Source organism: Esox lucius, chromosome 3 (genome assembly GCF_011004845.1).
Source record: "Esox lucius isolate fEsoLuc1 chromosome 3, fEsoLuc1.pri, whole genome shotgun sequence".
In the NCBI taxonomy this organism is placed as follows: domain Eukaryota; kingdom Metazoa; phylum Chordata; class Actinopteri; order Esociformes; family Esocidae; genus Esox; species Esox lucius.
This window is the reverse complement of record NC_047571.1, coordinates 11,958,333-11,982,569: the sequence shown is the minus strand read 5'-3', so window position 1 is coordinate 11,982,569 and position 24,237 is coordinate 11,958,333. Positions and strand designations below refer to the sequence as shown.

General features: G+C 47.8%; 1 protein-coding gene across 2 annotated transcripts in view; it reads right to left on the bottom strand.

The window, feature by feature from the left end:
• The window catches only part of zswim5 (zinc finger, SWIM-type containing 5), a 45,420-nt gene that overhangs the window by 4,124 nt on the left and 17,059 nt on the right, over positions 1-24,237 (bottom strand). Inside the window, exons 2-12 of one of the 2 annotated variants that reach the window (XM_020045510.2) lie at positions 11,720-12,076; positions 9,865-10,013; positions 9,600-9,750; positions 7,758-7,883; positions 5,128-5,304; positions 4,605-4,751; positions 4,045-4,182; positions 1,976-2,233; positions 944-1,079; positions 298-455; positions 7-170 (exon numbers count right to left, since the gene is read on the bottom strand). In XM_020045510.2, coding sequence (XP_019901069.1) covers positions 7-170; positions 298-455; positions 944-1,079; positions 1,976-2,233; positions 4,045-4,182; positions 4,605-4,751; positions 5,128-5,304; positions 7,758-7,883; positions 9,600-9,750; positions 9,865-10,013; positions 11,720-12,076 — 1,961 coding nt within the window. Of the gene's footprint in view, positions 1-6; positions 171-297; positions 456-943; positions 1,080-1,975; positions 2,234-4,044; positions 4,183-4,604; positions 4,752-5,127; positions 5,305-7,706; positions 7,884-9,599; positions 9,751-9,864; positions 10,014-11,719; positions 12,077-24,237 lie in introns of both variants that reach the window. The other variant, XM_010891362.3, reaches the window with a different exon arrangement.

The window sequence follows — 24,237 nt, the reverse complement described above, 5'->3', positions numbered from 1 at the left end:
CAGTACCTGCAGGCCCAGCTCCAGGGCCACGTTCAGCAGGGTGATGTCTGGGGGGTTGTCCGCCGGCGTGGCGATCTTGAAGGCGTCCTGGGCCAGTTTGAAGATGAGGGACGAGGAGTGGATGTTCTTCTGGATGGCGTCCAGCACGGTCCGCAGTCTCAACATGTCTCCTGGGGGCGTGGCGACAACACGGTGTTAGGTTAGCGTAACGAAAATAACTGCCCGATCGCGGGGCTGTGTTTTGGCGGACGGTGCACGCGTGTCTGTGTGGGTTCATATAGGTAGAGCTGAACTGACCTTTGGCCGCGGTGAGCATGGTGGAGGCCAGCTCACACTGCTGAGACTCCAGGTGGCCCAGAGTGAACCAGCGCGGGTAACGGCTGGGCACAATGCTGATGCCGTGGTGGGGGTGACCCATGTCTCCCGACGGAGCCGTTGACTCCAGGACGGGGAGTCTAGAGGACAAGGAGAAAGATGGAGAGAGAGAAAGACAGACCTGATTAGATTAGCGATGACGAAGAAATAGTTTCCTATTCAAAATGTAACTGGAAAAAGGCTGCATTAGAGTTCTCTGCCTTTATTCTCTACAGATGTGTGTGGGTGTGTGTGTGTGCGTGCGTGCCTCTAAGCCCTGTTATTGATTGTGTATTAGCTGGGACCCTTAGGAGCCTCGTGGGATAATGATACTGCAGTGCAAATAGGGATTATGCAGTCCTGGGGATTTATCATTCAGCCTCTCAATACATGGATACAAGCAGAGCCCTTTCTCACACACGCTGGTGCAGCAAGCTTAGAGGATCACACTATTTTCCGAAAAGAAAATGCTTAAAAGAGGAATGTCTTTTTTATTAAAAGGTTTTATTCCCTTGAAACACACAGGCGGACAGGTTGAAAAAGAGCTGTCAGCCATGGTGGGATGTGAATACAGGGTGTAGGGTCTCACCTCATAGCTCTCAGGGCTAATTTGTAGGCCAGGTCGGCGTCGTGGGGCAGCAGTGCCGAGAACAAATACTTGGCAAACGTGTGCATGGGAACGCTCTCCCTGTGAATGACCTCGCCCAGGCCACTGAACGGACCCCCTAAACAGACACACAGAAAGACAGAGAGAGCAGGGGATGAGAGAGAGAAAGAGAGAATTTTTCATTATCATTCATCTACACACAGGAAAGTTATTGTCCCTCTCTGTTTTGCTAAATATTAAATATTCCAATTCGGAAACGGTAATATGAACCCTGAATGCTAATTGGCTGAAATAGTACAGTAATTATGTCGCTGGTTACTGATTTTTAATAGCAATAAGGGGTTTGCAGCTCCAGGCATTCTGTATTGAAACTACGATCAGCCCTTAGCCACAGTATACTAGCCACACACCCCGTCGCGCCTCAGTGCCCCAGGTATTACCACTACCAGTGTAAAGAGCAAGCCATGGCTCAAAGCCACAAGCTACTGAATACCAACACTATGAGCGCTACCTCTCCAAACCTGATGGGGGCGACGGTGAGCAGACACGGATGCCCATTCTGCTCATTGGGTATTAACCAAATCTCTCCTCGCTAGCAGCGAGACAGATGTCTGCTCTAGGGTTACACAGCTAACGCTCCCCAAAGCCCCAGACGGGGGTGGGCAATAGCACAGCCAGCGTGGGGAAGGAGAAGTGAGAAGGGGAAGGAAGAGGGTTAGACGCTGTGCGGCTGGGGGCTGAGATCCATTTTCAGCTGGTGTTGCGAGGCAGGATCAGTGGAAGGAGAGCCAGGTGGGGGAAACAGCAGGGACAGGAAGCAGGCTACATAGATAAGGTGACAAGATTTAGAGGGAGAGGAGGGAGAGAGGATAGGGTGAGGCACAATGCAGGCCAGGGGGAGGGAGAGGGCGGAACAGAAGAGGAGAGCGAGGAAGTGGGACAAAGGAGGAGGGAGGTTGAAGGAAACAGAGGAGAGGATGGGAGGAGGACATTAATACAAAGGGGACTTCATACCTTCCAAGAGGAGGATGGCCTGTTTCCTCAGTGTCTGGACCAGGAGGTCATCCAGCTCCATCTCCTGCAGCTTGGTCACAATCTGCTCCTCGTTGCGACACACCTTGTCCTGGGCGTACAGCCCCTCGGGCATCACCCGCTGCTGCCCCATGCCCATCAGTGCCACCTCCAGGGCGAGCGCCAGGTAGGACTCCCCTCCGTCCGGGCAACCCCAGACGGGCACGTGGTGATAGACGGGAGGCTTGGGGTCTCCAGAGTCTAATAAAGAGAGAGGGGCAGTTTTCCATTTACACGGATGGCCATGGAAATTAAACCTCCCTTTACTGTATTAAACCTTTAGTCAGACTATTTGGTTAATGGGAACCAATTCCCATTCGCAATGACTATCGAGCTAGCAGGACGTAAAGAACTTGCTAGTTGCTAGCGCTAATCCAAAATGGCCACCTAGCCAGAGAGAGAGAGAGAGAGAGAGAGAGAGAGAGAGAGGTGTCCCTGAGGTCCAGAAAAACACTAACATCTGTTGACAGGGACTCAGACCCAACCCACTAGCAGCTCATGCTTAAATCCCCCTGGCAAATTATCTCTCCCTCCCTCCCTCCCTCCCTCCCTCCCTCCCTTTGACAATCCTGTTTATTACAGTTGGGGGGGATCAGGGATTCTCTCATCATGCTGCTGGATCAAAACACATCTCCTCTTCCACAGAACACCCAGGAGCTGGTCTTTTCAATAACACGCTTTGTTTCCACAACGCTGTCTGACCATGTACGCCTGACCCATTTCAATTGTCAATGTACGATATACCTATCAAAATACACAGTCGACCAACTGTGTTTCAGGCAACGCTCGTATAGATGCTATAGAACGTATTTGTATGTAGGTATTGCTAACTAGGGTCTTTGTTTTGATACGAGTCAAAGTCAGCCTTGAGCCTAAAAGTTTTTTTTTGGCATGTGTGGACTGAGATCAATGCCAAGGTGAATTTAACCCTTTGGAATGCCAGAGCGTCTGGAAGCATGTTTTCCTCCCTCCGCAGCAGCTGATCTGGGTAGGTTCTGCTGCTGTCACTGGGTCTGATGACTGTGGACAGCTGGCCTCTGGTTGGTCAGAATTCAAGTTAGGCCCTGCCCCCATGCCAGATGTTTCCAGCTGCTCACCAGAGCCAAACAAAGGACTGTGATGAAGGCCCTATAAGCCATAAGTCACACACACTCTCAACACACACACGCTCTCTCCCCCTTTCTTTAACACACACACACACTCTCTAACACTCTCCCTCTCTTTCTCCCTTTCACCCAGTCCCCGTACCAGTGGCCAGTATTGTTCCAGCACACAATGCCTCCCTGTAGGTTCGGTCACAATAGGCATACCAAATCCTCGCTCTCCTATTGGCTGGGCTAAAGGATGTATGGACCAATGCAAACAGTCATTGATTTAATACATTTTCCACCACTGTGTGGGCCAGCCTTCAATGACCTTTATGGGTGAAGGGGCTGGGCAGGACTGGATTATATGGGTCCGTTTGATTAAGTGAGGGGTGTCGAATGTTAGGATCCACAAGGGGCCAGGATGGATAGAGAGTAATGAATAGAGTGTAAACGTACTTCAAAACGACTAAACTGAACTGAAAAACATCAAGATGACTTGATTAATATATAAACAAAAGTCAACTAGTTTGGTTCAAAGTAATTTCAAATGGTTGCTAGTGGTTGCCTCCAGCAAATTATATATGTATGGGCCAACTATTTTACATCATATATATTTAACCGTTTATGACTGTTATTTAACCAGGTTGAATAAGAACCTATTCTTATTTACAGCAAATACCTGAGGGGAATGTTACAGAGGAGCAATAAGGGTAAATTGTCTTGCTCAGGGACAGAATGACAGCTTTTTCATTGGTGGTAGTGGGATTAGAACCAGGGATCTTCTGAACACCAGTCAGATGAAACCTCTAGGCCACCTTGCCACCCAATATAGGAACGTATTGTTTAACAATGTGTCAGCCCGTTACGGTAGGTGGATGAGCCCATTTTGACCAGCGTGACCGAAATGGAGAAGTGGGTCAGTACCTCCGGTGTCCATGGTGCTGTCGTCCTCCACCCGGCACGTCTCAGTGAGGGTCCCGAACAGGCATCCTATGGGGTCCAGGGGGTGTCCCACCCAGCCCTCCAGGTTGGTGGTACTGGTCATCCCCCTCTGGAGCAGTTCTGGCACCACAGAGGAACACAACGTGGCGGTTAGACCCAGTAGAGACACACTACACAACCTGTCACATAGGATGTGACCTTTTGTTCAGTTCAGACAGCTGTGTGGAATAATGTGTCGGTTTGTCGGTCTCGTTTTTCTCGCTTGTCTATTTTAACTGCATATAACTGAATTTCCTTCAAGTTGTGTCTAACTTATATAATAACAAATATGAACAAAAACCTGTCATGTAGACCCTTGAGTTTTCCTATCCAAATTGTCTCAGGACCTCAGTGACAGACTTCAACAAGACCAACATGCTTTACATCCTATAGTTAAATCAATGCATTCACACTGTTATGTGGGGCCCAGAGTTCGCCCTCCACGGATCACACTCCATGTATGGGTAAAGCTCTAGGTTCTCCACGCAGACAGGGGGCGCTACCTTTCTTCTGGTGCTTGTAGATGTCCAGCTGGCGGTGCTGCTGGAGCCGGAGGGTGTTGATGATGGCCACGCCCAGCCGCAGCGCCTCGCGCGGGTAACCGTGGGACCGCAGGGCGTCGACCCGCGCGCACGCCGTCGGGACGTGATCTGTGGCACAAATCAAATGACAGCAGCTCAGCACGATTCAGCGCGGCCCGGCTGTCTGACGGAACGGCCCACTCAGCAGAATGAAACACTGATACGCGGGCTTAAGTTGCAGAATCTGGACAAATCTTCGTCTTAGAAGCTGCTTACTCTGGCTCCGGGATTCAGTGGAAGTGGAATTAAATGGGGCTTATGACATTAAACACCGGTGGTGGTGGTGCGGAGAAGGAAGGCGCCAGGCCCGGAGCCAAGACATTGGACAAATCAGCCACTATTGTAGCCCGGGGGCGGGTGTATGCGCGTGCCGGTTTCTATGGTTTCAACACTGGCCCCCCAACAACGGGTGTGCTTAGGGGCGTGCTCTGTGCCATTCGCTCACCTAGCCAGAGAGGCAGGCCCTGGGGGTTGAAGAGCAGGCTCTCTCCCTCCCTCTGATAGGCCGGGGACATGTAGTAGTCGCTGCTGATGATCCTCTGCAGGTGACTGTCCTGCCAGTGGAGATCGCACGCCTCCATGGCCCGGGTGAACACCGTCCGTCTGGGCCGGGCCAGGGAGTCTGTGGTTGGGGGGAGGGGGGGGGGGGGTAGAGAAAGCTAGGTCACAGTGCACAAGAAACACATTTCAGTCATCTAATGACGTTCGCTCCCGTCCTATTTTTTATACGGAATACAACCAAGTCCAAAGGCAACGAACACACTGTCCGAGCCATGATCTGGGGAAGGTTTGACTATTAGCCTCAAATGGAAGTGTACATCGCGCGCGTGCAGGCTCGTATCTGTTGGTACTAGGGTTGGCCCAACAGGGTGATACATTTTCAGAACATCAGATGTGTTTTATAACTGTTTATTTTTCTGTAAATCTGGGAATTTTCTCTAATGGTAACTTGTCACTTCTCTGGGGGTTTTAGGATCATCTGGAACAAGCGGTATTACATCCCTCAGCCTAATATTGAAAGCAGTGCGATGTTCCCTACACACAAGAGTATGAGAAGAATCCATGAAATAGGATGCTAAAGCCTGTTATACTGGCAAGCATATATCTGTAGTAGATTGTTGAACTGTATTTTACACATTACATAAAAGCAAGTCTAATCTGCTTTTATCAGGCTAAACAGTTGCTTCCTGGTCACTAATCAGGATGTCCACACCCCGAATTTGCATGTAAATGCATATGACTTGTCAAGCACTTGCCTCTTTTTGGTTTTGAGTACATAAAGGTATGTTAAACTTCAAGAGCCACTAGAGAAACAGTGAGACAGACATACAACCTCCTCAATGAATAACCATTACAAACTCAACTCAGACAAGTGTATCAAAAGACAACATTTTGGCGAGATAACAGCTTCTGAACAAACCAGTCATACTGTTGACTAAATGGGGTCAATTATAGTGTGTGTATGTGTGAGTGTGTGTTAGTGCTAGGGTTGGGTATCATTTTAATTTAATTGATTCTGATTCCGATTCTGCTTATCGAATCCGGTACTTCCCGGTTCGGATTCCAATATTTTTGGGAGAGAGGAAATACAACATATTTCAAGAAGGAAAAAGTTTAACTTTTATTCCTTGCACATTTATGCTATAATCAGTAAATTGTCAATGGTGACAGGATTCAGGAAGGTTTCTTTTTCCCTTCATTTATAAAATAAATAAATGTTATTTCTTATAAGGATTGATCAACAAAAACATTTAAATAAATAATAGAAAAATATAACCTAAACGAAGGAGTCTCAACCGACGGATGTAACCCCTTTCACCACAAATCTTCCGCTTTCTCCTTGTTCATCTTCCCCATCATGGCTAAAGTGAAAGTTTCTATACTTTGGGGGGGTCAATGGGGTTCAACCCGGAGGTGTAGAGGTGCTCTCTGAACTTGTATCCAAGAAAAATATTAGAATAATTTGCAGACATTTACCTTCAATATAAAAGGCCAATGTCAGCTCCGAGTTAGAGAATGAAGAGAGAACGGAGCCGAGGGATGTATGACGTTGTCTAGCTAAGTTAATGTTACTGTGATGAGCAGGCTTTCTAGTTTTAAAGAAAGAAATGACAAGCAAGCTGGGTAGATGACAATTTACCCACAGACCGGTTGGTAGGTTGTTCATAATATAATAATAATTATGATGTATATTATAGTAAACTAGCTAGCTTGGGGTCCATGTACGTTGGTATAGTATGCTCCCGTTAGATAGCTAGCTAAATTAGCTTGCCATCAGTCAGCACACTCCACGTTGGCTAGCTCGCTGTGGATGCTATTGATGTCTAAATGAAAATAAGTTGATGTGCTAAATCTGAGGATTAATATTCGAATAACTCCAAAATTAAATTCCAATAGAATTATAGAGGAAGATTGACAGGCCTACTGTGTTTGTCTACCTGAGCGTGAGATGTTGTCAGATGTATCTGGGACATTATTGTGGTTAGAACTGGGAGGCCGCAACACATTGAACACGGTGCGTTCCTTCAAATTCACGCCGTGTTGAAGTAAATGCTTCATCATATTGGAAGTGCTTCCTCCCTTGCACAAACTATTTTTACTGCAGGTCTTACATTCTGCAATGCCATTAAACAAATGTGTGAAACTAAGTCAAACTTTTGAGCATTTGCTCTGGCTAGCCATGGTCCAAGATGTAAACAGAAGTGTCTTTTCTCAGTTCCCACGTGCTTGCTTTGTCGACATACTTTGTGAAATTACGTGACATTAGGTCTGCCGTCCACCTATCAGGTACAACTTTTATAAACTGTAAAATGCGGGACTGAAATGCAAACGTTAGGAATCGACGCAGAATCCAAATGCGTGTGTCTTTTCCAATCCACGGTTCTTGGAAATTTGGAACCGGTTCTTGATACCCAACCCTACGGAGTGCCCTTTGTAGATCCGTTCCTGCGTGCTTGCCTGCGTGTGTGTGCACGCGTGTACCTGTGTGTGGGTATGTGAGTGTGTGTTTTAGCTGTCACTGACCCTGTGCCAGGTTGCTCTGTGGTAGAGCGTTGGTAATGTTGGGCAACTCACTGCCATAGTTGCCGTCCTCCAGGGGGCAGATGTCCATGTCGCCCCACTTCTTCAGCTGCTTCAGCCAGCCGCTCTTCTCCTCGCTCTTACAGTGGGGGTTCAACACGATGCACACCCACAGGGCACCTGCGGGAGGACAAAGGTTGGGGGGGTAGGGTTAGGTCAAAGGGTGGAATAACCTGAGAGAAAGAGGCGGAGCCATAGCCAAAATCGGGTAATGTGAAAAATAACCCTGTGAGGAGTTTTTTTTTCATTTGGCCAAGGAGTGTTGAATTCAGTCGAAATGAACCCGGCAACAAAGGAAAATGAAATCGTTTTTGATTGGTCCCTGTTGTCGATGGTCCATACGATTGCATTTGTGACGGTTTAAACAACAGCAATCACCATTGTTAGGGTGGCGACATAAGGATCTCATCACTGTGTGCAATATCTCAATAAAAAAAGCTCATGATTGACGCTTTGTGTATGGAGCAGTTACTTTAAAACAGGCCAACAGAGGAAGGAGGCTCCACAACGCACGAGAGAGCAGTTAGCTAGTTCTCCTATTCTGACGTTTATTTGGGCTTGGAGGACTGAGGTATCAAGGACCTAGAAAAAACAGAAAGCTGTTCTAATCTAGCATTGAGTCAACCTATGCTAATATTGTGTTTGGGTCTTAAAAGCTAACACTGCTTTGTTATCTGGGTTGGACTGTGTTAAAGCCTCTGAATCACTGAAGTACACTATGATGTAATTGCCAGCCCAGGGGAGGACACATTTTAAACCAAATTGCTGAGTACATTGGGGCATTTGACAGGTACTCGGGAGAGCCAAAAGAAGATGGCGGGGCTAAACTAGTTCATGTCTATTCACTCTCCTATCAGCAGGTAACAAATGACCACAATCCCCCCTCCTCCCTGCTAGCTTTAAAACGTTGTTTCGGAGAACTGTTAGGGTGCTCACTCCTGATCGTGCTGACAGCTACTGGCGCTAACAGCCGATTAGAGTGCAGCAACGTTGCTTTAAACCCTCCAACAACAACACCTTTGATTGGCCTCTTTGGTGATCATGCTGACAGCCTTTGGCTGTGCTAGCCAACCAGAAAGTCCTGTTTGTGGTGCCCCTCCCCCCCATCCCGGTAACTAAACATCACCAGTCAGCCGTGGGTTCTGTTGTTGTGTCCCCCCTGGGGAGGGGGGGCAGGGGGAGCAGAGAGGAACCGCAAACCTATGTCAGATCCTGCTCTACAATGCACCTCCTTGGGATCTGCAGTGTGGACTCATCGACCCCTTTAAATGCTCCGATCAATACCAGGGAGGTTGAAAACCCCATTGATCCTGGCCCTTTTTCATGCAATCCCAATGGAGGCAAGTGCCCTGATGTGTGCAGTGCTGGACTGTGCACAGTCACTGACTGGCTGACTGGCTGGCTGGCTGGCACACACACACACACACACACACACACACACACACACACACCGTGCGGAGAGTGATAAGTGCCTGCAGTCACATGCATCATTCCGACCTTCCAGTTAGGTAATCGTTTATGTAGCTTGGCTGGTGGAGGTGGCGAGTCCACATTCCTTTCCGAATTGCTCATTGAGCAGCAAGGGTTTTTCAGTTGTACCTTTACCACCTGCTAGCTGACCAACTAGCCGAGTGCAAATGACCCCTCGGTGCATTTGGTTTCACAGATCACTAACAGGGTGCAATTTGATGGTCCCTCTGTTAAACTTAAGCCATGAATACATTACAATGCATAACCTCGGCACTATTAGCTGGTTAGCTACAGCTAATCATATAATGGTGTTATGGGTGAATTGGAGCTCTGCGCTAAACATTTAGGGAGATGAGAGGGACTCACCTAGTTCGTCCCATAGCTGCCGGCACTTGTCCGTCATGCCTGTTCCCTGTTGCCTCCAGAGAGAGAGGCGAGGGTCGGCCATGAACTGTTCTGTGATCAGGGTCAACATCCTGGCGCCGTTGGAGTCACGCATCCGAAGCATCTCCCGCACCTACAGAAAACATTCCACAACAGTGAGTCATCTGGGTTTCGTCGTGGGCCATTTTCTTACCGTCGGTCAGGAGTGTGTTTGGCACGGCTTGTGCAAGAGGAGACTGAAAGATACCTTGGCGAACATGGAGTTGAGTTGCTTCCCAGACCCGTAGTAGCCTCCCTGGGACAGGAACTGTTTGACCTGCTCCCTGACTTGCTCCTCGTCCAGGTGCCAACAGTTGTCGTCATCGATGCTGGCCCCTGCCGTAGGGTCCGGGGCCCCTGAGAACACAAACAGAAGCAGACAATTTCAGACCAGGGACTAAGGAAACGCATAATAAACAAACATGACCATACACAAATGACCATTACCAAAAGTTAGGCTCTGAAACGTCCAAACTATCAGCGGGCCTCGTCACCTTTGACCTTGTAAGACATCAAAGTAAGAGTTTGTTTTGCGCAATGTTTTTTTTTTAATGATGGAAAACACCTCAAAAACTGAAAAAGTGTATGACCTCTGGGTATATTTAGGTAAACGTAGGCTTCCTGGTTGACCCGACACTTGTTTGATCTGCCCGGTGGAACCAACTGAAGTCCTGCCAAGTCACTGTTGCATCCAAACGTTAACATTCCACAATCAAAGCCACAACTCCTGCATTGTCAAAGGGGCTCCTGCTGCAACCCTCAGACTCCCCATAGCAAACACTGAGACTGGGAGATGGACTTCCTTGTTAAGGCTGGTTTGGGTAAATATTTAGAAAGTGCTGTGGAGAGATAGCAGGCTACAGAGTTCCTCTATTTTCCAGACCGGGGGATTACCGTTTTTTTTATGCAAAGCTACGGAGAGCCCCTAAAACGGTGGCAAGAGTCGTGAGACCGCAGCTAGAATTCTGGCTAGAGCAGTGACGACGGCAACAGGAATGTTGGGTACAGCAGCTAGAACTTTGGTTAGAGGAGTTAGAACGTTGGCTAGAGCTTTAAGAAAGACAGCTAGAGAAGCCAGAACATTGGCCTCTGGCTTGGACTAAGACTGACTTCTTTCCGACTATCTGAAATGCAAAGGACCAGCAAGCTGAAAGACTCAGGCATCAAAGGGGATTGGCTGAGGCCTCTGAGTCCTCACTGATGCTTTGGTAGCACAATCAAGGTTCTGCCAGATTGGGGCAAACCTTTGCTCGCCAGAGGAAGATTGGGATGGAAACTAAGTAGCTTAAGGGAGCAGCAGTGCCTCTGAGTAAAGCACCATATGTGGCCATCTTGTGTCTGATTGTCGTTGCTTTACTTCCATGTTGAAGTGTACATTAGGTAGATAGTTGATTTCTGTCCGTTAATGTTTGGTCCCAAATCAGATGTCATGGTGTTTTGTGTATGATTTAGGACCTGGTTAATTCACTGAGTAAACATAGTAATTCAAGTAGTATGTAAAAAAGATCAAATAAAAATGGCCAATTACAATAACTTGAGAATGCAGCAGCTTGTGTGCCAATTAAGATCATAGAGCAACACCCATTTTAAAGTCCCTACATAGGTTGTCTGTCAGTTGAACAATTTATTTTAAAATTGCTTTATTGATTATTTTTTACTACATGGCCTTGTACCTGAATACATGTCTGATATGCTTTTAAGATATGTGCCTGGTCGGTCCCTCAGATCCTCTGGCATCAGCCTTTCCCTTGTTTCAAAGGTCGGAATGAAAACGTTATAGCTGAGGCTCCCTTTAACCTTCAGAGTATGATTTAAAACTGTATGCTTTTACAACATGACGTCAATTTCCCTACTCATTTATTTTTATGCACTGGTCCGGATCAAATGTCATTTCATTCACATTTGATAATTCTGTTTCGTATAATGTTATACACATTTTCAAAACGTCTAGCCTTTATCTGTTGCTAGTTTGAAAGGCCCTTTGAAAGGCTTCTAAAGCAGGAAATGTGTGTTAGAAAACCAGGCTGATGGAATGATTTATAGTTCTCCCAAATGCGTCTTACCATGAACCTGGTTGATCTCGGAGTTGGACGAGAGGATCTCATCTGCCAGTTTCTGGGCCGTCGGCAGCACCTCGGTGTGGTGGGCGGTGATGAGGTACTGCACCAGCTTCTGCAGCTGGTCTCTGTTCATCTGGAACAGGGTCTCTGAGATGGGCAGCCTCAGCTTCACCTGCTCCGGTTTCCTGATGCGGTACAGGGACAGCGCCACCACGTGGGCGCAGTAGAAGATGTCGCGGTTGCCGCAACCACAGGTCACAGATGTGATCTTGCAGCGGTCAAAGCTGATCGCCACTTTGTGGGTGACCTCGGGCTCTGACTGCGAGGCGGGTTCTGTAACCGTGCCGCTGAGGTGGAACCCTGCAGGACATAGAGAGGCCATGTGTCAGTGGATCAACAGTAACATGACCGCTTTGACTTCGCGTCTTCTTTGGTTGTACATTTAACCAAGGAGAGACTAGCCACATCACAATTAGTTCAAGGGAAGTTGGAAGCTCAAGCCACGTAACACAATGGTTTTACCATTAATAATACCCTAGAGGGAGGGTTACAGTTCATAACAGAGCTCCTAAAGACCTTGCGTTTGCAGTTCAGTTAGCTGATAAGATATGTAAAACAAAGGAAGGAGATAAGATGTTGGAAGTAGAAAGCTGACACTAGTTAAACATGGCTGGGCCACATTAAACAGCTTCTTCACAGGAAGCACTCGCTTCGGCCTGTCTGCCTGCTAGGTTTGGGCATATTTGCGTTTTGATGTCAGTCGGACGGGGGGGGAGCGGGCGGGAGTGCATGAAGCGCGAGGGATGGGAAAGGGAAGTGTGTGTCCGATAGAAAGTCTGGCAGCTCACTTTGACTGGTAAATTATTAATGATGGAGAGAGGCCCAGCGAGGGGGCCCTGAGAACAGAGCTGGATTACTATATTACAGTATCACACCAACACATAGCCTAGCAACCAGACCAGGCTTTCACAGAAATGCATACCTTACACCCAGTCACAGAGGGAGAGACAGAAAAGGAGGGAGACACACAGAAAGGGAGAGAGACACCGGAGAGAGAGACATAAAGGGAGAGAGACACAGAGGAGAGAGAGACATAAAGGGAGAGAGAGACAAAGAGGGATAGACCGACAGAAAGGGAGAAACGGACAGAGCAGAGGGTTCAGGGAACTGTTCTCTGACCGTAAAACACATTCTACTCGCTGCATTTCTACGCTCTCGGGCTCCATGACCAGTGGCAGGCTGCCAGGAGATCCACGGTAGGAGAATGGATGTTGGTGAGTCGTTGTAGCACCTCTGCCCTGGCTCTTCACGGCACACAGGACAGAGGGTACACGCACCATAGAGGGGTATACTCAAAACCCAACTTGAAACCGACGACTTAGCGAGCTCAGCTAACTGAAGCTAAGCTAATTAAAAGCAAATGGGGTCCTGTCAGTCTGGCTGCAGTAGATCACGGCTACCACAGCCAGTGAACTGTAACAGACCTGGAATGCCTCACGCACGCACAAGCACGCACACAATTAAGCCCAGGGTTAGAGGGAGACAGAGGTGCCTAATAAGCATGAGTAAAGCCTGCACTGCTCTTGCCAAATCCCACAAAAGGCTTTTCCAGATGAGTTCTTCTGAGAAACTAGCCCCCCCCCCCCCCCCCCCACAAGTTCTTTTTTTTTTTTTTGGTGGGGGGGGGGTCTGACGTCCAATTTACTGCCAAACCCTTTCAGGCAGAGCCAAAACCACAGGCCCATCTGATTAAGGGGAGTTTATGGTGATGTCTGTTTTCATTTTGATAAAGGGAGAGAAAAGGAGAGGGGCTACCCCTATGTGTTGCAAATGACTTGCAGCACAATGCAGAGTTCAAAGTGAATTTGGTGAAAGACAAAGATGCAGGGAAACCTCGTGGTTGAGAAAATGGCGGACTTTTGTGTTTACTGCATCCATCTTTCATTGACGCTTCTGCTATCAAATGCTGTACTGTAGCGGATGCTCTTGGTCTACTTGCAAGCCAGTATGACCAGGGCTGTATATCAAAGTGACAGAATCAAGGTAACAAGCTAGTGAACTAGTAAGAAGTGGGATAGATTGTTCTGTTTGATAATCTGTGTTCTTTCAGCCGACGAGTAGACCGGAATAATGAATGGTCAGGTCTATTAAGTAAGACTAAAGATGTTTTTCACAGCTATCATACCGGAACTGTATCCATTCTACCTAATAATATAAGCAACCATTTAAAAAATGTAGCAGTCCTAATGAAACAACTCACTAGACCAACAAGTAACCGTTAGTAATCTGTGTAACTGACAATCTTCTCTGTTACTAACAATAGTCACTGGTCATGCTAACAATAGTCATCTGTGTTGCTAACAATTGTCAAATATTTTGCAAACAATAATCACATGTGTTGCTAGCAATAGTCATCTGTTACTAACAACAATCATATATGTTATAATATTAATATGTGATGTTAACAGTCATCTTTGTAACTGCCAATAGTCATATGTGTTACTAACAATTATCATCACTTTTACTAACTCAAGTAATCTCTGTTAATAACAATGATCAGCTCTGTCACTAACAAGAGACAATCTCACAGACAATAGTCAAATATGCTTTTGACAACAGCCAATTGGGTTACTAGCAATAGTTTCCCTCTCCCTAAAAATAGCAAACTCTGTAACTCACAACAATAAACAGTCACCCGTGTTGCTAACAATAATCATATCAGTCAGTAACATTACTAATGTCTGTTACTATCAATAGTCATCTCTGTCACTAATCATAGTCATCTGTGTCTTTCTTATAATCGATAGACTCCATGCCTTTGTAACAATAGTAATCTCTGTTAGTAACCATAGTCTTCTGTGTTTCCTAACAAAACTTCGCTCTCCTCATGTCAACTCAGTCACCGCTCCTCATCATCAGCTTGATGAAACCGGAAGGGATCAATGCGCAATGATGCAAGGGAACGAGCAGAGGTGACAAAGTATTTCAGTCAGAGTGGGGGGGTATTGCTGCAACATGAACCCCAGACCAGGAGCAGCACACACTAAACTAGCACACACTAGCTTAATTTAGATAGCATTCATCCACTAACACTAACCTCCACGCACATAGAAGAGCTGTACATGGAGGCCCACTGCTTGGTGAGAACCCAACCATGTACTGCTGTCAAAGCCGGCTGGTATTCAGCTGTGACAGAGCAGATCTCAGGGGGAACTGAACCCCCCCCCCCCCCCCCCCCCGAGTCCCTAGAGAGCAGACAGGAGGAAAGAACTGCGTCTCTGAAAGGTTTTGTTTACCGAACAAAAGTGACCTTATGAATCGAAACAAGTACGTATAACACCGCTAAAGGGTGGGATTGTGTTTGGCACTAGCACCAGAAGAGATGATGGTGCATGAGGTTTCCAATTCTCATCAACATGCATGTAGAAACAAAGGAGGCCCATGACAACTATAGGTCGTCCCACCACACTAGAAACCGTGCAGGTCTTCTAAAGCTAGTTTTAGGCAGACCCAGGGGGCCACTCTTTTTGCAGTCAGTAGAAGGGGCTGCAGACTGCACCACGGGGCTAGTTCTGGGGGTGAGGGTATCTGAGAGGCCCCGTCTCGGGTCTGCAGTGTGGTGTGGGTCTGAAATTGACAGTTGCGGCAGTGCCACGACCTGATGCCGGGGCTGTGGAGGGGCCTGGCAGCCCAGTTAGGGAGGCTCATCGTCTCCTTCACAGTGCCTCCTCCAGTGAAGAACGAGGCATCTGCCGCTGATGGACGTGAAGTGCCCTACTCGCCTTTCAGTCAGGGGCTCCCGTTGCCCCCTCGCCAAACCCCACCCCTTTGGCCCGTCTTTTGTTGGCCGGCTTCGTCTCTGAATGTGATCCTGCTGTCCCTTTCCGCTGCTCTTTTCTTTTCTGTCGTTCTCTAGACGCTTAGAGCAATGCAAGCTCCCTCTCCTCTGAACCTTCCCTTCAAGCCCTCCACACCAAGTCTGTGTGTGTTATTTCCGTACCTGGCCCAGACCCTGTGAACAGTGACACTCTTCTAGAGTGAGTGAGTGTGTGTGTGTGTGTCTGTGTGTGTGTTGTGTCCTGAAGAGGAGGGTCTGGGTTTTGTCAGCAGATGGAGTGGTGGTGTCACTTTAGTCACAATGCAAGACACTGCTACGTCAGTCAGGGAGGGAGGGAAGGAAAGAGGGAGGGAGGGAAGGAAAGAGGGAGGGAGGAAAAGAGGGAGGGAGGGAGGGAGGTAGGGAAGGAAAGAAAGGGAGGGAGGGAGGGAAGGAAAGAGGGAGGGAGGGAAGGAAAGAGGGAGGGAGGGAGGGAAGGAAAGAGGGAGGGAGGAAAGGAAAGAGGGAGGGGGTAATCAACACAACACAGCCACGGCTAATATAGGTCAGACTTCCACTCTGTAACTCTCAATTGTCTCCAGGAAGCGTCCCAGCAGGTTGCCATAGCCAACAGGCACGGTGGAGGACAGGACAGCTGATCTCCAAGGAGGAGGAGGAGGAAGTGGGACAGAGTGACAGATGCACGCCTGGTTAAGTTAACATACACAAGCTTGTGGCCACACCAAACGCCGTGCACAGTATATGTTTTTCAGACACACAAGCTTGCGGCCGTACAAAATGCTGTGCTTAAATCTACGGGACGTATTAAAGCTCATGCTGGCCCGACCAAACGAGCAAGGAGAAAGATGCGGGCAGCAGAAAAACAGGTTAGGCCTGCGTTGGATACTGGGCCAGAGATGACAGGACAGATGAATGAGTGTGGTGCCGGTCCGACTCACCGCAGTGCCCGACTACCGTAAGAGGATCCAGACACTAAGTCCCTTCCCTTCAAGAAGCCGGCTCTGAATCAGCTGTAGGGGTCAGGTCCACAAGAAACGCATGAATCTCTCTTTTCTAGGCCACAACTCAAACTTGAGGGGTGTCGATATCTCGCTGGATTCCCCTAGCCTAGCCTTCTCATAGCACTGGCTGGGTTCAACATGAGAAGAATCACAACCTACTATATGTTTCGCGTTGCTTTTCCCCTGTACTGTAGTAAACGCGGGGCAGCCGGGGTTATGTCCCTAAACAGATGAATTTCTAACAAAGGTAAAATGAATGCACAATTCTGGGATCTATGCCAGCAACACAAAGCTGATTTGATCGTGAGCAGACCCACATGGCCACCTGTCCCCTCGGGAAGAGCTGTGCTGGGGGTAGAAGCCTGGTTGGATCCAGTATATTCTACATGAACAATATGGCTATTTATGGACTTTACCTACGTCACTCACCCGCGTTGTTGCCATGGTTGCTAACATTCTATAGACGCTGCAATCATATTGATGACCAGATGTTGAAACGGGGGCAAACTACTGTTTCATGTTCATTATAATATAGGGGCTTGGATATACTACATTGCTAAAGTAGGTTATTATTTAGCAAAAAATTATGTTGTCGTCATCATATTATCAAATGTGGGTTGACAGATTGCATTGCTGTCTTTAAAGTCAGTGAAGAATAGCTAGCAATGCTAACGTTAGCATAACTTTTATAGATTTCCCTCAATATTAACCAGCGAGTTAATCTTTTACTGCCTCCAAAATCAATTTGTTGACATCAAAATGATGATGACAAAAGATTTAGCTACAAAAAAAGATAAAGATGGTATCTCTAAAGAAGTAGGGGATGTAAGGGCTAATTCGAGCATCCAGATGCCCTTTTCATCGAGTCTGCAAAAATGCTGCATTCATGGGCAAAGTGGAATCCCATAAGACACCACAGTATTTTGAAGTGTATATTTCACAAACATATGCATTTGATAGTATTTTACTCCCATTATTTGCTTAACAAGTTGATCTAAAGTTGTAACTTGAAGTTTTAACATGAATCTTGTAAAGCGGTACCTAGGATTGGTTCATTTAAATGTAATGCTTGTATTAGCACTCAGCTACAAATTACATCATTCAAGATACAAGTTTGTCCAGATGGTGACAGTTTTTTATAACAATTTTGTCAGCAGCACGTGACGTCAAAGGGCCTCATGAGCAGATTGTTAGGGGTAAGGAGGTGGTTTGGAATTCACAAAATGATTTAAACGGCACTTTAGGGCCATCTATCTGCCCTTCTGCCCACCCACCCACCCACCCATCCCTTTATCCCTCCCAGCATAATGCGCCAAGCGCTTGGGTCCTGGCCTGTGAAGGTAGAACGGAGCCTGGGATGTCTGAGTAGGAGCTAACCTGAGCAAGGCTGTTAGACATTGAGACGTCTGAGGCCAGCTCATTGATCCGTCTGCTGCAATGTCTAAAAGTCGTAGTAATTAATCCGGGGGGGGGGGGGGGGGGGGGGGGTGATCTAGCCGATTAAACTGAACTCCACAAATGACGATGGTTGGGTGGTGATTTGTGTTGGCGGCCTGGCGCTCCGACATTGTGTAAAAAACGATTTCTTTGGTGGGGTGTGGTTTAATAGGCTAGGGGAGATGCCGCTAATGCGGACTGTACTTTTAGACAAATTTTTTTGACTCATGGGCCCACCGCCCAGCTCTTTGCTTCTGCCATGGCTTCTCATTGAATGCAGTGGTGAGGAATGGGTTATACTGCAGGCCTTCCATGGCAGGTGAGCGAGTGGGGAAGACGGGAGACTGGGACCGGTGAGAGAGAGCACCCCTTCATTCATTTCCTCCCTCCCTAATTCCCTCCCTTCGTCGTCCACCCATGGCTGGGCCTGTGCCATCTGCCACCCCCCCGGCTGGCCCACGTGGGTCCACAAGCCAATCGGATGGCGGTCCCGCCCCGCCCTTAAACCATTGACTTCTAATCAGCCATGGATGCCAAGCTGGAGATCTTTACAGCAGGGAGGCAGGGAGCTGGGCCAACACAGCACCGCCTCTGTAGCAGACCCCCCCCCCCCCCACCCCGCCATCCCCCACCCCGAACAACCCCGGCCCATCTTCCATCTGTTTCAGCAGCCAGGAGGTTAACACAGCCACCCTTGTCCCCCGCCCACCCAACCCCAACAGACATGCGCGTGTGCGCGGACACCACCGGTGCATTGGGCGTCACACAGGGCCCCGGGCCCCGCTGATCTGATAAAGGCCTGATTGATTCATTTGTGATTTCCCAACAGCGCCATCATGGCCCCGGCACTGGGACCCATTTGTCATGATCACATTCAATTGATTTCTGATTTGCTTGAATTCTATGGCGTGGCATAGAGGGGGGGAAAAAAGGTTTAATCAACTCCCTTTCACTGGGCCTCGCTCGAACACAGGCCCTGACGTCTATGGAAATCTAAGATAAGATGCATCACCCAATTTCCCATTAACTTGTGATGTGCATTGAGCTTGTCGGCTAGTTGTTGGGTTGGGCGGGGGGGCTGATATTTTAAATCAGAGCCATAGCTAGCGATGTAGCACCGGGGTAGATCAAAACAATAATTTAGCACCTGATCCAAACAAGACCTGGCTGAAGCGTCTTTATTCTGATATGATCGTTCATAGATGAAGCCCGGAGAACCGCAGCCTTAGTGGGTGAGATAAATATGAACGAGGGGGAGAGAGCAGGGTGCGAGGATAAGATGAATCGAAGCACGTTGGGATGGGCTGTAAGCACATACAGATGTCCTGCTTGAGATAAAAGGAGCTAGCTCTTCAATGATGAGGCCAACAGAGCGGGAGGGGGATATACTCTCATTGTTATTTTGGTTTTTCACAGTGCTGCCATACTAAAAGCAGTGCCGAGAAAGCATATTGAGACCAATTCAAACCCTTTCCCCAAACCAATTTCAGACTTTGTAGGTGGCACGAACAGTGAACGCTCCTTGCGTGTGGAAGCAAATTTGGGGGGAAAAATACACAAGGCTAGGTTTTTGGCAAAACAAACACCTGGATTATTTCAATCAATACCAAACAGAGCACTTTGAAGGGTCTTGGTGGAAAAAAAACTGTTCAGCCTTCTCCCTACAGTGGGTCTGAGTGAACCTCTTACCCAAGGCTAAACGAAAGATAGAGATCTGGTGTTTCACAGCTCCTGTCTGCTTTGTCAGGGCGCCTCGCATTGTGCCATGGCCTTGTGTGTCAAAGGAAGTAGCCGCGGTTAGCGAGCTAGAGGCTAGCTGAGGGGCAGCCAGGGTGCATAAGAGAAGCTGACAGCTCCAAAAGGTCACAGAGCTGCATGTATCCTCTAATTACTGATAGATCAGGCCCCTCAACGCCTAGCCAAGCACATATCAACTGGCTCCGGTCTCTACAGCAATGGCCCTTAAAGCTCCCATCTAATGGCCAATTTGGACATCTTTTAAGGTACATCGGTCTTTCGTTATATGTACACTTGAAATGCAAGAATTGCTGTTTAATATGCGAGCACGGAAGGAACCATCTGCTGCCGTCTTGTTGCAATTGACAAGGAGCAGTGAGGGCGGCACAATGCCTCTTTTGAGGCATGTTTGTTCTTGAAGCACGGTCTGTGGCGCTAGATAAGTGCACATTAAGAGGCTTATATTTCATAAAACGAACAAAAACAAAATGCTGCCGTCAACGATGTGAACATTTACAAAGAATGGCAAGTTGCTGAAGACAGAAACTGAGCTCTGAAGTCAATGTTTGTTCCTCAGACAATTGAGCACAAAACGAAACATTCATAGTGCAAATCTAACTGCCACTTTCAGTGTAACTTATTTACCACTTCATTCTCAGAAAGGAAACAAACAAAAACCAAAGCTACTTCAAGAAAAAAATTCAAAAAAGCTTATAAGAAGCTTATAAAGTCTGAATATACTATGAGCTTGTTGGGCCTCAAACCTCATCTTCCTCTCCCACCCCACAAACGAAAGCCTTTGCCATAATGACATGGCAGCTTATGAGCGAATATACAGCTGAGAAGAGATGAGATGACGTCTCCATTGGTCCATTAACAAGCTAGCAATCACCAATCTGCAAATGGGCTTCTGGTCGACTTCATAAAATGCTCATCAAGCCAGGCTTAGCATATGGACCAGGACCAAACCAGAGGGCCTGATGGGGCATGACGTGAAGCTTTGTCTGGCATGCATTATGGTGCAGCCTGGGTCCCTGAAGGTGTGACGCGTTCGGTAAAGACAGGCTTCAGATCAGCTCAAGCGAAAGGCAACGTAATGGCGGCATCTCTAATTACCGCTCCTCCCCTCCTCCAACTCCTAAACTCCTCCATTGTCTTCCCCCGTTCTCTAAGCCCGTCTCCCCTTCCTCCTCCAGCCTTCCCTCCCTTTCGTTCAGAGGATTGCCTTCGCCTCGTGAGTTGGCATGCGCCCTGAAGAAAGCCCTGCGATGTGCTCGCTCCCCGTTCCTCGCTCCCCGCTCCTCGCTCCCCTCCGCGTGCACACAGCGGCGCGGTCTTAATCTCGCCGTGACCTGCTTTATTTCTCCTGCGCCGGCTGCCCACTGGGCCCGGGATTCACAGGGGCCCTTTGTTCTTGCCGTGGTGTGTCTAGGCCCCAGGCAGGGGCCCGGCCTACCATTGTAGCCCACAAAGCCTAAACAGCAGTTAGCAGGCGTCAGCTTAGATGCCGGGCCCTGGACACCGCCGCCGCTGAGATGCCGCACGGCGAAGAGAGAGAGGGTGGAGGGGAGAGAGGGAGACGTGTGGAGGACAGAAATGAGATAGGGAGGCTATGGGGGGGGGGGGGGGGGGTTGTTGGGAGAGGGGGGAAGGCATTGATGGCGCTCGGAACACAATCGCCCCCGGTTACCTAGCAGTGCAGTGTAACTGGATGCTGTTTTGTGAGCCGGTGCGAGAGGCTCTCTCGATGCTGGCTTGGGCTAGGAGCTCTGAATGGGCGATGTGGGTGGGGGGAGGCTTAGGACTGGAAGAGGCTACTGCAAAAGCAAGACAGTAAGTCCCTCGCTACATTACACGTCTGCCGGTCATTAAGGCAATGCAATTTGGGAGACACAGTACGACTGCGGCAAGCTAACCGTTTAGGCAGCCCAAAAGCAATTCCTCATTCACTCCACACCGACATTTGCCACTGGTTTTATTTAGCGAGACATCTCTCCCGAAGAGAACCTCTGCATGTGGCATTCAAATTATGAAGATTAGAAGCGCGGATGCGTGGTTGCAGTTGATTCCAGATCGCAAAAACCAAGTGAACCGAATAACCTAGGGGGATGCGATAAAACTGACACCAGCGCATTCAGGGCCGCACCAAATAATGTCAAGCGTTCACACGCGCGCACGCAGGCAGAATAAAAGGCAGGGCTCAGTAAACAATACGGCACAATGCACTTTGGCTCTGCTCTGTTTACAAAAGAAAAGGCCCTATCGCTAGACAGCCATTCATTCACATGGCCCTGACACTCTGAAAAGAGCAGCTCGCCGGTGACAGCTCCTCTTAGGGACACATAAAGCCAGCATGCTCAATGGACCCACCGGCCAGACCAGCGCTCTAAAGTACCAGATTCAACACACACACACACACACAGACAGGGACGGTCATTCGTAGAAACAAGGCCACACCTTTGTGTCCGTCTAGCCAAAGTCCTGTTGAAACTTTTAAGCAGACATTGGATAAAGAACGTTACAGACAGAACCGTGATACAAATGTCAGGGTGGTGTGTTGCCTAGCTTCGCCTGACTCTCTTTCTCTTTCCCTCTTGCCATTGTTTGCTGTCCCCGGGTAAATAAAGGCTTTCCGTGGTGCTCCATTCAAGGACGGACAGGGGACATGTCATCGGGGTGGCAGATCGGGGAGTCGGGGTGGTTTGCATTCAGTGCCCATAGGGAATAAACAGGGCTGTCCGGGAGAGGATACTCAACATTGTTGTGTTATACCAGTTGTAATGTTACTGTGCAATTTAGATTGACTGGCAAAGAATATGTATGTTCATGTTGTGCCTATCGGTTACTGAGGTTTCGGCCTTTTCAAAGACGAGTGAAAACTCTAAAATCACCTTTTGCATGCGGATAATGCGCTAATTCCTTCCATGACCACACCACACTATGCTATGTTTAGTATTGCCATAGGAGACGTGTAGCTTTCAGTGAAGTCAAGGTTTGCTAGGGATTAATGGCCAAGATGGGGGGCATCAACACAACTGACCCCAATGCTTGCGACTTTAAGAGACATGCGCAATATTTTAGTTTTCTAACCTCAACCACACTGGAGTGTTACCTAACTGTAATTGTTTTTTGTTTTTAATCTTAACGCAGCGCTCTGCACCCCATACTTCTGAATTTGGGAGTCGATTGTTATCCACACTGAAGTCACCGCTGCAAATTCAGGCAATTTCTTTGTGGTTGTTTCTAGTTCTTTATTCCTAAGTGGTCACATCGGAGCAGACACCAGTCATCTGAGCAACCGTGTATCCAATAAAGGATCACTTCACTTGTACCTGCTTTGTGATTGGATGACAGCGAAGCTGTCGAGCGCTATCAGCTGTTCATTGACAGATTATGTGACTGCAGTGCTGTATGGAATGCTGTAGGGTATGATGCATTTGTTTGACCATTAACCCTGAAATGTACAGTCTTGTATCTTTTACTTATTCTCCATTTCCCAATTTTTTTAAATGAGTGGTTCCCCGGGTATATTTGTAAACCTATTCAACATATGGAACAACAACAATCTGCCATGTTGTAAAAATGTCCATTCTAAAACATCATCGACGTGTCTCTTCCGTGAACTTATAAATGCGAAACGAGGCTACGGGTTTGTTGAAGGGCTTTACAACTGCAATGCAAGTACCGATAGGCATAAAAGACAACTGGAGGCTAAACAGAAAATTATTTAAATCCTGGATATACAGACTTTTCTTGGCAGTAGAAACTAACATGGCCAGTGTTAAAATCCGTATGGGTGTTGCAGTAGTGCCCAAGAGGGAGGCGCATTGAGACTGAAATGCTAACTATCATTAGATAAGCTGGAACTCTTACAAGTGCCTTTTATAATTGGACTAATTAAAACACGCACTGCGGTACAACAATTACTAAACACCATTCCTATTCTTTTCACATCATCCCTCACATGCTCCGATGTATCTCATTTAAGCTCTACTTGAAGGGAATGGACATTGAAACAAGTGCTCTAAAAATGGCCTTTGCCATCGACCAGCAGGAACGTTTGCGTAGCTTTTTGGACTAACCGTAGCTTGCGCTCACAAAGAGCGCTTGATTATAAAGTATGACTCCTTTTCCAGAGAGTGACAGCAAAGAAAAGGCCATCTGAAAGGCACTTAAAGACAAATTATGTAGATTTAAACACTGCTTTGGTCACAGGGGATGCTGTGGTGAATATTCATAAAGCATCACTCCAGACTGGTTAAAGAGCCTCACCTATCAGAGGTCACCACAGAGAGACAGCCAGCCAATCAACTCCTCTGATTTGGGTTGAACCCACCTCCTCTCCACTGAATAATGAAACAGAGAAACTTTACTCCTGACATTCTGTCTCTTTAGCATGTAGCCTAATAACCTTCCGTGCTTAAAGACCCATGGCAATCACACTGCAGTGGTTGGAGATGTTTTTGCAGCCACAATCACAGTGTCACACAGACCCCAACGGAAGACAT